This window comes from Seriola lalandi, unplaced genomic scaffold (assembly GCF_002814215.2).
Source record: "Seriola lalandi dorsalis isolate HSWRI2012SDOR001 ecotype SW California unplaced genomic scaffold, Sedor1 jcf7180002053944, whole genome shotgun sequence".
Lineage (NCBI taxonomy): Eukaryota > Metazoa > Chordata > Actinopteri > Carangiformes > Carangidae > Seriola > Seriola lalandi.
Window position 1 is genome coordinate 406,430 of NW_019524497.1, and position 18,231 is coordinate 424,660.

The 18,231-nt window shown below is 42.6% G+C and overlaps 2 protein-coding genes across 3 annotated transcripts; both read left to right on the forward strand.

The window, feature by feature from the left end:
* Positions 1-519: 519 nt before the first annotated feature.
* map3k7cl (map3k7 C-terminal like) lies at positions 520-10,851 on the forward strand. Of its 2 annotated transcripts, none has more exons than XM_023402572.2 (5): positions 520-1,018; positions 2,026-2,136; positions 4,182-4,240; positions 5,797-5,912; positions 9,878-10,851. In XM_023402572.2, the coding sequence occupies exons 2-5, from the start codon at positions 2,061-2,063 to the stop codon at positions 10,056-10,058; spliced, it is 432 nt and encodes a 143-aa protein (XP_023258340.1). In that variant the 5' UTR covers positions 520-1,018; positions 2,026-2,060; the 3' UTR covers positions 10,059-10,851. The 2 variants fall into 2 exon arrangements, with proteins under 2 accessions (XP_023258340.1, XP_023258338.1); XM_023402570.2 differs by having other exon boundaries at positions 521-1,018; positions 2,055-2,136.
* Positions 10,852-11,418: 567 nt separating this feature from the next.
* bach1b (BTB and CNC homology 1, basic leucine zipper transcription factor 1 b) lies at positions 11,419-18,147 on the forward strand. Its single transcript, XM_023402583.2, has 6 exons — positions 11,419-11,573; positions 12,124-12,179; positions 12,309-12,557; positions 13,288-14,739; positions 15,896-16,102; positions 16,207-18,147. Exons 3-6 carry the CDS (start codon positions 12,309-12,311, stop codon positions 16,537-16,539), a joined length of 2,241 nt encoding a protein of 746 aa, XP_023258351.1. The 5' UTR covers positions 11,419-11,573; positions 12,124-12,179; the 3' UTR covers positions 16,540-18,147.
* Positions 18,148-18,231: the final 84 nt, after the last annotated feature.

The following is an 18,231-nucleotide window of genomic DNA, read 5'->3' on the forward strand; positions in this document are numbered from 1 at the left end:
CCCAAAAAAAACAACAAACAAACAAACAAACAAAACAAAACAATGAAAACCAGTCTTTTGGCTGTAAAGACCTCTTCACACAACAATACAATTTCACAAGCAAGGTCAGGAAGGAAGTGGTCACGCATGAATTGATCACATGATTCAACAGTCCCTGTTAACAACCATCCCCGGTCTCCTGTGATCCCTGTGGTGACCAAACTGACTCCCAAATTCTGTGGAGTACTCTTTAAAAACCACACCATGAATCACAGTGTATCTATGTGCTGTAATGCAAGAAACTCCTCTAAAGTAAAAGAAAGTCGTATCACCTGCGTTTAGGTGTGTTTACCCCGCAGTGCCCCCCCCCCAAGAAAAACCTCCCTCTAACAAGATAAACACACAAGGAGGGGGGGTTCTCTCTATTTTCTTCCCCAAGAGCTATTCTAACATGAGATGTTCATTCTGAGCAACTGCCTCATTGCACAGCTATTGCACAGCCAAAGACCATCCCAGCGGCATGACCGTGTCACTCAAAGCAGTGCCGGAGCTATGGGCATTTTTGCGGGCTAAAGTCATGTCATCTGAGACATTTAATTGGACCCGAGCCGCCACAGGGGGGACAGCGGACGGCATTCCTCCCCTGCCTGCGCCCTGTTGTGTTGCTCTGCGCCGCGTGGCTGCGAGGGTCCGGCCGGATAACGTGTCCATGTCCCCCGCGAAGTTGAGCTGCTGGAGTTCCTCTTGAGTGTTGCGGACGCCTTCACTGTGAAAACTTCAGAATACAGAACAATATAGTTGGAGTCTGAAGAAGGGAAGTGGAGGTCAGCTCCTGAGGAGAGGTACTTGTGCCATCTTTGGCTTTGGGATTTGCGCAGAGAGACGAGCTGCGCTTTTTTTTTTTTTCCCTGAAGAGACCTCAGCTGTGGTCCGACGGGGAGCAAACAACAATTTGGGACCGAGGACGTTGCCTACACTGCCACCTGATTTTAAACTTCATCAAACTGAATTTCCTGGGTCGTGTTCGTAGCTGCCTCAGGTAACAATGGCCTGCTGGCCCAGATCGGTCCTTTACAGCTTCCCAGTGCAAACTGGAGATAGTCCATTCTGCTCTCCATCATATTGTGGACTATATGCTTCCTATATGTTTACTAATATACTATTCCACTCACTAATACTGTGCTGTATTTTATTACAACACGTTTTGATCTGTGTGTACAGCATCCAAAATGGATCTTTAAACCATTTCCAAGAACTGAGACAGACATTCATAAAAAAGATATAGGCTTATGTAGTATTATGTGATGGTGTGGAAGGTCATCGATGTTTGCTGTGTGATACAGAGGGTTTACCAGGGTTAAAGGAGGCAAATGTTCTGATATAAAAAGCATGTACCTTCACTGGAAGGGGGCATGCAGACCTCAGAGCCAGTCTGTCAGAGCTCCCTAATTATTTAATCCCTCTGCAACTCTAAATGCATGATGAAACTGACCACTGGCTGTGTGTGTGTGTGTGTGTGTGTGTGTGTGTGTGTGGCTTCATACTTTCCTAGCTGTGGTTTAATCACATGCGTTATCAAAGGGGTCTGCAGACTTTCATTCTGGTGGATCACCTGCTGAGTTCATGATTTAGTTCCTCTTGCTGACTGAAATTGGAATTAAAAAAATCTTCCGCGCCAGATTGGACACCAAATAGAAATAGGGCTGAAACTGTAACTACCGATTAATTTTGATCAACCAATTAATTGATTGGTTTTAAAAATTCATAAAATAGTGAAAAAATGCCCTCCACAATTTCTCTGAACCTCTTCAAATTGCTCGTTCTGTCCAAGTTTAAAAGCCAGACGTCCATTTACAGGCATGTACAATGAGAGAAAGGCAGGAAATCATCACATTTCAGATGCTGGAAACTGTTGATTTGAATTATAAATCTCTTGGAATATTAATAGATTATTAAAACTGCTGCCCGTTTTCACTTGACCCACTAATCGTGCCATTATTACATCATCTCTCGTCTTTCATGAGATCCCTTTGATTGTGCTAACAGCTCTGTTTTGTGCCTGTGGCCTCGTGAAGGGATAAATGATCACCTCAACCAGACGAGTGTCTCCTGATAAATCTGAAGTTAGAATCGCCTTCAGCCTCGACGACACATCAGGTAAACACACACACAAACACACACACACACACACACACACACACACACACACACTCATAGGACCCTACCTATGGAGCTAGGTGCTGTCTGTCAGGATGTTTTACTGCAGTGGGGCCAGGCACTGGGACGGCAGCTGCAGCTATGCAATGGCAGAGTCAGGTTTCTCCTCTAATACTAACAGTGTCCTGCTGCCTGATTCACTGTTCAGCTTTTAGAACACTGGCCTATATTTATAAGCAGTTAACACTTGCAGTCCTACTCCACCCATCCCTGACCCCCCCGCCCCCCCGTCTTTTTCTTAGGAAGTGAGATGAAGAGCTGCAGTAGAGACAGCACAATCACATTTGAGACTGAGCAGAGACGCACTGGACTCCTTATTTCATTTCTTACTCATTGCTGTTCTTTTATTCCCAGCTTTTTCTTCTCTCCTTAACAACCTCAACCATCCATTTATGTGGATTCCAGTTAGTTTCACCTCGTTTTCCACTGATGTTTGGTTTAGTTGTGGTCTGGTTCACTCAAGTTAAATCTTAAGCGACTGCACAGGATCCGCTTTAGTTGGCAACATGCTTGCATGCCTTATTTTAGTTTTAGCTGTAGCTCCAGACATGTTACGACCCTGAGCTCCAAAATCAAACTTTGGATATTCCCCAGGCGATCATGTTGTTGTCTCTTTGAACTCGTGCTTCTCAGCGGGGTGGGGGGTGGGGGTGCTGAGACCTGCGCAGCGTCTGGGGTTCATCCTCTAGGCCCTTCATGACTTAATGCCATGCATAGTTATAACCCCACGTTGTGTCAATCCTAAGCATGAGAACTGTATTTATTCCACATCATAATTGGCCCCTTGGCTGCAGGCTGATCCACTAATACTCCCGCTTTTAGAAGGTTGCATCATCCCAGGATTCTCCACATGTGTTCCACCTCCAGGGGGACATTACTGGCGAGTCAGAGGCTGGTGCAGACAACCTGTCTGTTTCTGTCTGTCTGTCTGGCTGTCTCTCTGTCTAAATCCCTCTCTGTCCATACATCTGGCCTGTCTGTTGTCTCTGTTTAGTCTGCCTGCTAGTCGTCCCTCTGTGTTCTTACCCTGCATGTCTGTCAGTGTGACAGCTCATTACTGCTGCTCAGCAAGAGGACGTGGCTCATTTATAAGTGTAGCACTGTGTTGCTACGTTGTTGTGTCATATAAGAGGCCCCTATAGTGTTTCATTTTGGGCCATTTTATTAGGCGGAGAAATGCATTAAAGGAACTGCCTGCAGAGGAAGTCACTTGGCTGTACATGAAGGACATAAGGATGTGAAAACATCTAAACTGAGAAGACATTATGCACTGTGTTGATTGACCAAATGAAGCTGAGATAACTTTTCAAACAGGATGGGAATGATATCCTACTTTTCAGGCAAACAGACATTAAGCGCGCTCCGAAAAAATCAACCTGCAGGGAAGCTGAAGCTTGTGCGTCGTCAATCACAGGGCTGAAGAGAAACCGTATTCATTAGAGAAAACACAGACTTCACATTGTCCTCCAACAGTGGCACTTACAAGGATAAATTCCAATGACCCAATGTTTTCAACGCAATCGCTGCATGCAGTCGCCTCGTGATTCTAACTTAAATTTGACAAAATATTTATATCTCACACAAGTGTCGAGTGTCTGCAGGCCGGTTATCATTGAGTGCTTAAATTAATGGAAATGAAAACTGTCTGGAGGAAAGGGAAAACAATCTAAAAGCCAGTGGTGGGAAGTACAGAAACTCAGAGCAACAACATTAACATGACCCTCACATGTTAATGCAAAATATAATAAGCTTTGGTACCACTCTGAACAGTAGCATTCTATATGATAAGTCTTTTTATGATAATACTTTATGTATTGTTTATTGTGTTTTAATACGTCACAATATGTATAACAACATGTATTACAATATCATTGCACTGATTATTCATTGTTTTTAGCTCAAGATTTAATAAATGGCTCTCTAAATATTATTATTTTTAACAATAATCAGTTGTAGAATGTGAACAATGTGTTCTGTTTCAATAGATGTCAAAGATGTGGAGGACCTCGCTCAGACTTTCCCGGATCTTGAACAGCGATTACAGGTAAACAGAACAGACTGTTGCGTCACGTCACATCGCCCCCATCACATCGAATACACGACTCTGGCAGAGCAGCACAACAGAGGACAGGCAGAATACAGAAGAGAAGGCAATCAAAAAAAAAGAGAAGCTATTATCGTTTTGCATTTCATGTCTGACTCTGTTTTTGTGACTTGATGGTGTCTTTTTTTTTTCTTATGCTGATGCGTAGTCAAAAAGGCCAAATTAATTCACCCTTTTAAGCATACTTTTGATTTTGAATATTTTTGCTCACTAGTGTTATCATTATTGCTCTCTTCATGAAGCCCATTGTACAAACAAGCGAGCAAGCTCACCTCTGAATTCAAACCCACTTCCCCCAGAGAAATCTCTCTCTCTCTCTTTCTCTCTCTCTCTCTCTTTCTCTCTCTCTCTCTCTCTCTCTCTCTGGGAACCACTGACTGAAAAAAGAGGTGGAGAGAAAAAATAAAACTATAAATGAGTAGATCAAAGATTAACCTCAATTAACCTAAAACAAACAGTGGAGTAAACCTGACAAACAAAAGGCTGATGATGTAAAATCTGAGAGTGGATTTTGCTTTAAGCCCCTGTTCTGTTCAGGGCTGAACCTCTTAATAAGGAGAAGCTCAGGTTTAATTTATCCGGCCTGTGAATCAGTGTTTTCACTGTGTGCGCTCACGCTGCTATTAGTGTTGTCATTGAATTATCCTTCAACCAGTGCCAGTGCCAGGGTCATGTAAAGTGCATGTTGCTTAAGAGTATCAAATGAGAACAGTAGTAAGCCAGTGAATGATAGCTGCCATACACTGTACTATTACACTGTATAAAAAGAGGGTTAACACAAGATGGTGAGCGTGCCACTCGGACTCCTGCTGTCAAGGAGGAATAAAGCAATTGTAGAGATCATCATCATCAAGTGGTGTGGATATTAAGTCTTACTTCATATCCTCGAACACAGCAGTCTCGTGTTTTATCAGTCATATCTGCAGCTAGGTTCAGACCTGTGTGTGCCTCTCATGGTAGAGGTAGAGATGCCCTGCCGTGGATCAAAGTATGGGACAGAGGCGCCTGCGGGGCATTGTGGGAAAGGTTACACGGTCAGCCCTTTAGCAGCCTTTTAGCTTAAGTTATAATTAGAAACATTACCTTGGAAGAGGGAAATTATTCTGCAACAATTAGCTGATGGCTCAATCAGCAGAGAATGAATCACCAGCTATTTTGATAATCAATTCATTGTTTGAATCTTGTTGTTAAGCAAAAACTTTGGATTCAGATTTGCTGCTTTTCTCATTTGTGGACTGTTTCTCAGACAAAATCCATCTTTGAAGATGTCACCTCGGACCTTTCACGACTAAACGGTTGATCATTTAATGTAGGAAATACTCAAATACCTCATCACGAGGTTGATAATAATCATTAGTTGCATTGTTTTTAAGAGCGCTGTTCCAAAAATATCAAGTCCGGGTTTGTACATAGTGTTGATTGTGTTTTTGTATTTGCATTGCACAATAGCTTGAAAGGATCCTAAACCAGTGCTTCATCTCTCCGACCTCTCGCAGCCAGTGCCCCCCTGTGTGTCTCTGAGGGAGAGCGTTCAGGTTTACAAGGAACACTGCAGGATGGCGAGAGAGTTCCACCAGGTCAAACATGAGATCACCGCGCTTGAGGACCGCAAGTAAGCCTCAAAATGAATTACATCTATATCGTTTGTACTCACCCTTTTTGGTTGGAGTACAAATGAAAGACTTTGTAGTGTGATGTTGAAGCGTCAGACTCCTGATCAGAGGGTTTTGTGTCAAATCGAGGACCAGCAGAAAACACACACACAGGCTCATGTTCTGGTAGCTACTGGCAGGTCTATAGTGTCGGCCAGAGATGGCATGCAAGGAATCATAATTCAGTTATTCAATAATTAGATTTTTCAGATGCTTTAATGTCCATTGGTACACTATTAAATAAAATTGAGTCAAACCAAATGAGAATTAATCATAATAATTTATTGGAATAGAGGTGGGTGTTTGAAGGGTTAGGGCTTAAAGCTTTGCTAAAAATGCAAACACTTACAGGACTGCGAGGCATTTTGAATCAAATGTCCACCAGATGGCACATGTTAATAGCCTGTTTACAGCATAGAGCACATGACCGACAAGAGCGGTTCCCTCAACATGATATTGGAACAGCTGGTAATGTGTGACTTTCATTTCACATGTATTTGTTATCGTAATGACTTTTCAATTAGAGACAACATCAAGCGTCTACAGGGATGAGCGTGGTTGTGAAGGTGATGCTGCTGATTCTGGATCATATTTGGGGAAAATAGCGATGACTATAACTGCAGCAACTGTCAGGTGTATGTACCGTGTATGCTTGCACGTTATAACGCGCACACACACACACACACACACACACACACACACACACACACACACACACACACACACACACACACACAAACACACACACACAGCGCACACTGTCCCCTGTGTCCTCAGCAGCTGTGGGGAGTCTTAGCAGAGGGATTTTCAAGGCCTTTTGCTGTTACCCCACCACCACACCTACACAAACAAAAAGACACACACACACACACACACACACACACACACACTCATACAACCTACACCACTGGGCTAAATAGAGAACAGCAGGCAGACTCTGATGGGCTGAGTGTAGCCTTGAGTTTAGATAAGAGTGTGATGAGTCAGACCTGTAGAAACTATTGGTTCTCTCTTTTCATGCTGACGCACGTTCCAAGATCCGCTCACACACACACATACACACACGCACACACACGCACACACACAAAGTCAGACACAAATTGAGACACAACTAAACACGCGTAAAAATCCAACAAACTGTGCTTTTACCCCGATATTCAAAACACAACATCATCATCGCACCACTGATTAATCACAACGTCGAGCACATTTCCATGGAAGGGTAAATGGTTCCATGTTTCCTGTTACTGGTCACCCACCATTTACAACAACTCAAGTGACACACTGAAAGTGTCGTTACTTCCTGTAATGTAGTGGGAAGATTACATACAGGTTCAGACATATGTAGTGATGTGATGCAAGAATGACAACAGGAACAACATTGGAACACACTGTTCAGGGATTTTCCAAAATTCACTCACTCTGCTTTTGGTCTTTTTAATTCCTTTCCAGTTTTTACAAAATCAGTCTTGTGATGCTGCTGAACTGAATCTTATTCCACCGATGTCACAAAAACAAAATTTATATACATAATATTACTGGTGCCATTATGCTACAAAGGGCCGACACAAGAAATAGCACCGTTGTTAAAACATGACTTTTCTTTTTTTCATTCATGTCCAGATTAGAAGTTTTGACTTTTTAACATTTTTTAAAAAACGTATAGTTTTGACAGATCTTTAAAAATGGTGGTAAACGGAAAAGGCAACTAACAACAACTTACACTAATGTGACAGTGTAAACCTTTTCCAATGAAATAAAAGTGTTGTGCACAATTTAGATGAGATTCTCTGCTGTCTGGAGAGATTTTTTTTTGGACTGAAAAAGATCTCTTCCTCTTTTACAGGCTGCCATTGTCAAGTAAACACGCACACACATGCAAACACACACACACACACACACACACACACACAAACAAAATCGACTTTACACATGCATGTTTCAACTTGCTTCTAAAAAAGGTAAAAGCTTGAGACTATCTTTTGATGGGATCAGATCAGCTGTGACGCCCGTCAACATGTTGACGCCCCGACTGTTCAGTGCTCAGTATTCTTTTCTACATTATTACATGAGTTCTTACATCTTCAAACTTTTCTTTCATTTTCATCTCAACTACACACCTATAAAGTTTTGTGACAGTATCTTGCACGGTTGTGACGCTAGCCAACCAGACAGACAGACAGAGCAACAGACAGACAGACAGAAAGACAGACAGACAGACAGACAGACAGACAGACAGACAGACAGGCAGGCAGGCAGACAGACAGACAGACAGACAGACAGACAGACAGACAGATAAACCTGGCAAAGTACTCAGAACCACTTCTCTGGTAGTTCCCGCTGCAGTATGTCTCTCCAGGACCACTTTTCCCCATGATGACACACACAGAAACATTTTTGCCTGCAGTTGGAAACTTGTGGCTAAAAATCTGCACTTAATTACAGTTGAAAACAATTATGTTGTATACCCGCCCCCGTCTTTGTGTTTTGTATCCAAAAATGGAACTACGGTTACGCTCACCAATTCAGAGGGAATTCCTGGTCTTGGATTATATGGAGATAAAAGACTGAAAAGATACGTACATATGCCCTAGTTATGTCTTCGTTTTCTTACTTGGGGGTCTGAAGAGAAGAAGATTTAAACTCAGTAGTCTATTGTCTGCAGTTCCATTATACATCTAATGAATTGTGTTGTCATGACTGTCCAGCTTGGACTCTATACACTGTTTAAACATGGACTCTCTATATAAATATATCGTGTTAGGCACCATATTAATTGTGATTTTTCACTAAAAGTGCATTGTAACTCCTATTAAAACACAAATTGGTTTGATAAATGTATTAATATGCTTGTGTGTATATACACGCAAACACACACGCGCACACACAGAGATTCAGACACTCTCAGGTGTGAGGCCATTACACATGTTGTACACACACATGTGCGCACACTCATGCTTATACAGCCCCTCAAAGTCCAAAGGCTGGTCTCTGTTTGCCAGATAAAGTCAGGTCACTCTGCCTAAACCAGTGCCAGAGTCATTCAGTTCAACTGGTTTTATTGGGAGAGATAGAAGGATGAGTTTGGAAAGAAAGAATTGTTAGTCGTCAGTCATGTCCAGCCCATGTATGGGAACTTAAGCAGCAGAAATAATGTTTGACAGAAATAAACAAAACTTCCTACAACATTATAAAATCTACCAGAAAAAATGCTTTCCCTTCCTGAAACACAACTCAAGTTTTATAATCCTCCATACAGAAGAGCTCAACAGACATAAAGAATATTTTACTAGAAAGTATGGCCCTTAAATTCATCATAATAAGCAATAAAACAACCTTTTTCTTCTCATGGAGGCCATTAAACCTGCCTTATAGCGTATAATGGTAATGTGCTTGAAAACGACTACACACAGAGACCTTTGATCTTTGGAGAAATTCTGCTGCTCATAAGGTAGCTGTACAACATGCTTATAATTTAAATGTGTACTAAAAATCAACAGATCATCATGAGCATCATGAATGTTAAACTGTGTTTCATTAGCTTTATTGCCCAACTCAGGATTCGTTTTTCTTCTCAGCTCAGGCCCTTCCTGTAAGTTCGTATTGTTTCCATGGTAATTTAGGTCCCCTTGGTTTCCTCCCACAGTCTAGAAACAAGACAGCTGCAGACTCTTAATTTCCTCATATGTATGAATGTATGTGATCGTCTGCATTTTGGGAGTTTCCCTGCCTCCAGCCAAGTGCATTCTGGGACAGTCTCCAGCTTTTCACAGCAACTGAAAAAGAGAAAGTGGGAAGAGACAGAAAATGAACAAATATATTGACAGTCAAGTAATTGTAGATTCTTGAGAAATGCTATTTTGTTGAGTTTTCTTTTCTTCTGCACCTGCTCCTAAGATTTCGAAAATCTCACTTGTCCATGTAGGCGTAAGTTGCTGGCAGAGCTGGTAGAGGATGAGAAGGTTGCCATGGAGATTGCCCGCCTGGAGGAGGAGTTTCGGCGTCTGACAGAGGAGAACCGCAACTTGGTGACTGTCCACAACGAGCGCGCTCAGCAGCTCGAGAGGCTCTGCCTGACCAATCGAACGAGGCAGGACTCCTCGTGACCTCTGACCTCCGCAGAACCTGAGACCTCCAGACATCCAGCTGACACCAGGCCAGGAAAAGAAAATACCAAGCAGGAATGAAGGCTCAGCTTTAGTGCTCAGTCTGCACAACTACATCCTGTGAATCAGCTAATTACACAGAAAAGAAGCCGTGTTTGTTCACGTCTGAGTCATTTTGTTTGTTCATCAGTGTGAAGTTGTGATAGTGATTCTACCAGGCCTTGACACAAGGGCATTTTTCTGCGTCCCATTTTGTGATGATGTGATGTTGCAGAACCTTTGCTGGTCACTATAGCAATAACCACACAGTAAATGTTCATACAGTGTCAGCTGCTGTGAATGTGACCAGATATTCTGATATCCGTCTCAGGTCCTGTGGAGACTCTGAGGTCTGTGGAGGGAGCCAAAGGTGGTATGATGTGGTCCAAATCTCGTATTTTGAAGAGTGTTTCCCCTCTCTCTCTCTCTCTCTCCTTCTCTCTCTCTCCCCCTCTCTCCTCCCCAATACCTGTCATGTTCCTCTTATGGTAAAACAGAAATGAGATGAGTGTTGGGCGCAGTGGTAGGGAATGGGGAATCATAGCCATTTGTGCGGAACAGCAAATGAACAAGGGTGATCACCCATTTCTCAATAAGTGTGTGCTGCGGCACAACACTGTAGTAAGAGTTGTACATTTTTTTTTTTTTTGATGTAGCGTGTCTCACTCAACTGTAGAAGGGGAAGCATACAACAGGATAAACTTGTCACTTATCATCTTCGTCTAATAATAAAATGCATTTTATTTTAACACCAGCATCAGTTCCTTACTGTAGTTTCATTTCTCCAGGCCGGTGCTGTGTCGTGTGTGCCGTGTGCGTTTTGACCATATTGAGTCGCTTACATGGAAAAAGGAACTAGATTGTTTTGTTTTTTTTGTTTGTTTTTTTTTCTTTTTTTTTTTCATGAGGAGATTAGCTCATTCTGGAATTATGAAACAGTCACCTGATTGGCCAGCTTGAGTCTGGCTTCCCTCTTCCTCCTTGAAAACATGTGACACAGGCAACAGGGCTTTGTAAGGATGATTATTCCACTCTGTTGTATTTTACTGTTGCCCGGTAGCTTTTCTTTATTCTTTATACAAAAACTCACTTTCTGTCAGTATTAATGTGCCTCTGTTGTCAGATATTTGTGACCTGACACCTTAAAAACAAGAAAAAACTCAAACCTATAGGGCGCAAATATTCAATTAGATTAGTTGCTTTTGGGTTTACAGCTGTTAACCTATTGTGCCTCTGCTGGCAGGGCATGCTCTCTCTCTCTCTCTCTCTCTCTCTCTCTCTCTCACTCTCTCTCTCTCACTCTCAGACACCCCACACACACACACACACACACACACACACAACAAGGAACTTGACCTGAGCTCACAGACAGATTTGCTGCTACCTGGAAATACAACAAGATATGAAACGACAGGGATCCTATTGAGAAACATTAAGCTTTAGATTTACACAATAGCCTCCCTCTCTTCGCAACAGGTCAGTTTCATTTGTTTTTAACACTCTTGTATTTACGCCACTTGTTCTCAAAACACCCTGTTTCTGTAGTCAGTTGAGTAATTCCACGCTAATCTAAAATCTAAAGACATTGACAATAGACAAGAACCTGTTTAAACACTGCCTTAATATTCCCGACCTTCACCATAATCTCTGAATGGTGTCTGGGGGTAAATCTGTAAAGGGATTTTTCTGGGAAGAGCTTGTTAGTTTACCAGACTGATCCAAGGGTGGGATTGGTATGGTCGGGAAAACTGCTTGCTCATCCTTTATCAGCAGGAGTGCATGAGTCAGCGCTTGCTCTGTTACACCCAGCGCTGTTGCAATACACATAGACACACACACAAACACACATACACACATACACACACTCTCCCTCAATGTCTCCCTCCCTCTCACATACTCACACACAGGCCATATGACTGAGTCAAGCTCAGTTTTTAGTTTGTAACCGAGTTGAGATAAGGCTTTCTGGGAAGCGCAGCCTGGTTGGACGGCATTCCATTTAGAAATAACCATGTGTGCTCAACAGCTGGGACTTTCTGTACCACTCTAAGAAACTTGGATATATAAAGTCAGCTGTGTAAGGTAGGCATGTTTTTGTTGTCATTTTTATGTATAACTTTTTAAGTATATATCCTGATACAGGGGAAGTGGTTAACTATACGATTGTGTGTGTGTGTATATGTGTGTGTGTGTGTTTGTGTGTACATATAGATGTCCCTGATGGCCATGTCTGCTCCCCGGTCGTCTGTGTTTACATTTGAGTCGTCAGTGCATTCCTCCCATGTGCTGTGCTGCCTGGACGACCAGCGTCGCCGGGACATGTTGTGTGATGTTACAGTGGTGGTGGAGGGGCAGAGTTTCAGAGCCCACCGCTCTGTACTCGCTTCCTGTAGTGAGTACTTCACGCACAGGATCTCCCCCCTCACGCAGCACGGAGCGGTCATCACTCTGCCACAAGAGGTGAGATGTCACCTCATGATGCCACAGTAGATACAACACAAGTAGTGCCACCTGTCAACAATAAATCTGTGTCAAAGTGAAGTCACTATGAGGTCTATAATCAAGGGTACACGAGGTGACTGTATTAGATTAATTTCATTTAATTGTCACCTAGAAAACACATGATTAGTGCCTGAAGTTTCCCTCTGAAGGATAGTGGATAACCCAGATTGTAATGTACCACTTACTTAAGGTTTATCAACATTAAAATCTTTCTGGTCCTTAGTGGTTTCAATTCTGCTCCCAGTAGATTATATAAGGTATATAATATATATAATGGGCTTCAAAAGAAACCATATCAGCATTTTGAATGTTCCTGTTGGTTAACCGTACTAATGAGACTGTTTTAATTATTTTTTTCCCTGATATTCAAGAGGTACTGTGGTTAGTTAGCATAACTCATAGAAGAAGATTATCCTGAAAATGCATTCATAAGAATTCTAAATGTGAGAAAAGCCACAGGAACTAGATATTTCCGTCACATGTATTGTTGCTGAGCAACAACCATGGGTTTTATTTCCTTAAACATTTGTAATCAGAGTAGTTCTAGTTTCTCAACTGGGTCTACAGTGTTGTATGCTGGATTATATGACTGAAAATCTTATAAAAACACCTGCTGTGATCCTTAAGAGTGAATCAAGTCAATTGAATATAAAAAGTGCTCATTTCTGTAATTTGTCCTCTCTCACAGGTGACTGTTGCTGGCTTTGAACCCTTGCTGAAGTTTGCCTACACATCCAAACTCCTCTTTGGGAAAGACGATGTCTTAGAAATACGTAACTCAGCTTCCTTTCTTGGTTTCAGAGACCTAGACGAGGCATGCTTTGATTTTCTCCTCCCTAAGTTCTTCTCCAGCAGCAATGGCGCTGTCCCTTTTCCTAGAAACACCTGTTGTAAGAAGAAATGCAAGAGGCAGTTATCGAAGGAGGACTGTGGCATAGACTCTGACGATATGCCGTTGGATGAGAAAGAAGTAAAACCAGTTGCTGACTCACCATCTCGGCAGGAAGTGGCTTCACTCTGCAAGAAATCAGTGAACAGCAAAATGGGAAGTCAGAATAGTACAGGCACGTTAACACCTGCAGCTGAAGGGGCAAATGATAATTTTATGCAGTGCCCAAAGTACCGCAAGTTCCAGCTGGCTTGTGGGAAGGAAACTTGTGCCACAGAGAAAAGTCAGAACAATGTAGTAACCGTTATCAGGGATGACTGCCACCTACCCAGCTCACCCTGCAGTAAGAATGAAACTGGACAAACACATCCCACCAGACAGAGCAGAGGCGGAGCTGATGAGCTGTGGAAAACTGATATACAGGACAAGAAGACAGAAGATGGCGTAAGCAGGGGGGAGGCTCATATGATTAAGAAAGACACAAATGAAAGAGAGGGAAAATGGGATGAGAAGGAAAGAAAGAGTGATGTTATGAAGATGGAGGAGGAGATGGAGCACACCGATGGAGTCAGCTCTTCCTGTGTCAAAGCAATCTCCATAGGGCAAAGCGCAGTGCCGGGTGAGAGGTCACCAAGGTTAATATTGCACCATTGCCCTCTGAGGGCCCTAGCTGAGGGCCCTGCAATCACTAGGTCACTGGGGCAGGAGAGGTTTGTCATGGACATTAAAGAGGACAAGAAACCACGGGACTCTTGTGTAATAGAGACAGTGTCTGTTCATCACAAGGCAGAGGAACAGGTAGAAGCTGAGGGGAGGAGGGCAGATAATGCCTGGGAAGAAAGAGGAGGCAGCATGGAAAGAGCGAACCTGCCGGTGAATAATGCTAGAGAGGGGGGCACCATGGAAAGGGAGGTGGCTGAACACCTGGCCAAACCTGACATGGCTTCGTCTCGGCTGAACTTCCAGGACCCTGATGCAGGAAGTTCCTCCGATACAGGGAGTGGACTGATGCAGGCCGCGTCTTTAGAGTGGCTGAAGCTTCAAGTCAACCTCAGCTCCAGCAGCGCTGCCAGCTGCCCTTTTTTCCAGGATTTGGACCAAAGCAAATGTTTATGGAAGGGAGCGGGGCTGTCTGAGTGCGAGGGGGCGTCTCACTCAGGCGTGTCATCCCTAAACTCGGGGGAAGATGGAGACTCAGAGACAGAAACAGAAGGAGACAGCGAGTCCTCCACAAGAGAGAGGGCCAGACAGGTGAGCAGTCAAACCATGAATGAAGCCTCCTCTGTTCTCTTTTATATGTGTCTTCCTGCCGCCTCACTGTGTCAACAAGCATCAGCAAACTCACCTCACTTGTAGGTTACTTCGCTATGTTTGCTCTAGATAAGAGTTTTCGGTACATTATATCAGATGCAAATGAGTGTTTGCATTCATCTAACAGAAAGTAGAATCGCTAAAGTGCCGGTTAATTATTCACCAAGTATAGCTGGTGTGTGTGCGTGTGTGTGTGTGTGTGTGTGTGTGTGTGTGTGTGTGTGTGTGTGTGTGTGTGTGTGTGTGCATGCGTGGGTGCCGTGTTCATGAGCGTGTGTCTTGCTAATTGGTCCAGAGTCCAACTCAGCTGAATTCGACACCTCAGCCTGTTGAGTTAGCAGCGACCACACAAACAACAGGTTTGAGGAATCTCTCACGTCACTGTCCATGTTACTGACTGTGTGGATGTTCCTGACGCAGTGCAGAAAAAGTTAAGGTCATTTCAGACAAACACACACAAAAAAAAGCTTTTATTTACACTAGATAAAGACACTGTATGATTTATACAGCTCCAATAAACGGGTGAGTGTACATTTCCTGTAACACATTAGCAGCAGCAATAACCCAGCACCCGACCTCTGCTTTTTAAAAGTTAACTCGTATTTACAGTTAATTATTAACAGTTTGATAAATATATAACTATCTGCGCTCCATATCCATTTTGTCCATATGCAGCGAAGCTCGACACACGTTTCATCATTAAATATTATATATAAATATATAATAACTTATTTGAATTTTAATGTTAATTATAATTTTTAAGTGCATGTGGACCACATGGCTGACAATGATGATTTGATGCTTTGTGTGTTTCTTATGTTGTTATGACAAATCAACCCTTTCTCCATACGTCTGCAGCTCTATAGCAGGTGTATGTGTGGGGCCCTGTACTTTCAGGTCGTCTGATGTGATGTGATTCAACAAAACATGCACTTTCATTTGTCTAGACCAGTTTGTAACATATGCAGTCACACTAGCATCCGTGGCATGACATGACTAGCACTGATTTTGGCTCTGTCTCCCTCACTGATGTAGATGCTCTCACTGTCACAGAATCTGTTTGCGTACCTTTTAACCATTTCCCCTCTTTGTGCAGGTGCAGTTGCCTTTCTCTGTAGACTGGATTGTGGATCTGAGCAGGAACGACTTCCAGCAGCTGCTGAAGCAACAGGAGTTCACACGTGAACAGCTGGAGTTTGTTCATGACATGAGGCGTCGCAGCAAAAACCGCCTCGCCGCGCAGCGCTGCCGCAAGAGGAAGCTAGACTGCATATACAACCTGCAGTGTGAAATCAATAAACTGGTAAAAACCATGCTTTTATTTTCAATCAGTAAATTCTTATTAAGCCACTTCTTGTTTACAGACATGCTCATAAGATTGTGTGCACTGCATTGTGTATGTCACAGAAGACAGAGAGGGAGAAACTAATCGTGGAGAAGAGCCAGCTGAGCCAGCTGAAGCTGAAAACGTGTCACAGTGTCACTGCCTTATGCCAAAGGGTCTGCAACGAAGCCAACCTGCAGCCAGAGCAGCTCCAGGTGTTAGCCAAGTACACCTCCCCTGACTGCCCCCTGGCCTCATTCTTTCCCCACATAGACGCTGTCCTCTCACAGCGAGGGTTGCCAGTCCGGCCCCCGACCTCACTCTCAGCCTGTTCTGATAAGTACACGACGTCTCAGGAGGTGTCATCCAGCTCCAGCAGGAACACAGTCACAGGAGATGGTCAGCCTTCGCTTTAGATACACATCCAGCTCACACACTCAAAGTTTTTGACTCATAAGATGGTGGAGCCTGAGGTCGTCCAGGGTTCCCACCTTGCATGTCCATACATGGACTGTGGAGTAAAGAAAGGAATCACAATCCTTGTTATCATAATATGACAGTTCCTTTATAATGACAAGGCCACACAAGTTTTAATAAACTCATGGGCTACTACCTTACTGATTTAAACTCTTAGACTTATACTGAGAGGTCAGAAATGCATTCCAGGTGTCCAAAACCAATCAACCAATCACAAGTCTTTGATGACCTTCTGTAAGCGAATGTTTCCAGCATTGCAAATTGCTTATTACAGTGTGTTTTCTGGTAAAAGGTACCTGCTTACAAATCAACACAGCCAAGGTGCACATTGAGAATGTGAAGATTTTAGCACTGAAACAATCACAGCTTTAAGCATAAATCAGTAGGAACAATCGTCTGTGTATTTCAAATATGCTTCAATGCTTGATTACCTCAGGATGACTATAATTTCATCCTTAAATACATATATATAGTATATATATGTACTTTCATTGTTTTGAAACTAATTTTTATACAGTTTGATACAATATCTCAGGTGTTAAGAGGAAAATTCAGCACACATTGCACGCAGTGTTGGTTCTGCCCTCGCTATGCAGAGTGCAACACACCACAGCATTTTGCACCAAAACCAGGCAACTCGGCAAAGAGACTTGACGCAATGTGTGCAATGTTTACCTTCTGGTCACATGTCTGGCGCTCATATTTCAGGCCCAGTCATTGTGGTCGCTTCTCCTCAGCTGACCACAGTGACACAGCTTCTTCTGGGCTGCACAACAACTCTCACGCTTCGCTTTGACTTTTGACAAAAACAGACCTCACAAATTTCATTAGTGTCTAAAGAAACTGCTTCTCATCAGTTTTTTTTTATTACTTTTAGGTGGAAGGCTGTCTCACACTGTGTAATCATTATCTAAATGACTGGCAAGGATCAAGTTGACAATGTAGCAGCAAACCATTGGTGAATGCAGCAGATTTATGTTTATATTTTGTGTCTCCTATCAACAGCACAATTATACAGTATATATTCTATTTTTTTTTTGTGCATCCCATTCATTACTCCATTTTCTGTAGCTTACCCCCTGCTGATAGTAGATCTTTGACACTTTCTTCGAGACTTCCTGAAAATCAACTTCCACTGTATTTTATGTGCATATATTTATAGACTTATTCTCTGCATAATAATCGTCACAGTGCAGCTGGTCTTCAAAATGATTTGATTAAATATAAAAACGAATAATACAGAAATCAGATATACATTGATTCTATGAGAAAATGTTGAGTACTATTTCAGGATAGTAGGTTTTAATGATGGTTGACATAAGACATAAAACATTTTTTTCTCACACCAGACTGACTGCAAACATGCATGTTAACGCTGGTGCTTATTGCCCTCTAGTGGCAGTGCATTTACAGTTAATAGACTGAGATCTGTATAGATGTATACAACAGTATATGCTACACAAATTCCTTTGTTTTTAGTGCAAAAAAATGACTGTATCTTTTTTTTTTTAAAGAAAAAGTGAGACATTAAAACTGAACAAAAACTGCTCCAAACAGTAAAAGATGTTTGTTTTCATCCTCCTCCATTTATGAAGATGACTGTCAGTGCAGTGCAGTATTATTGAAACAGC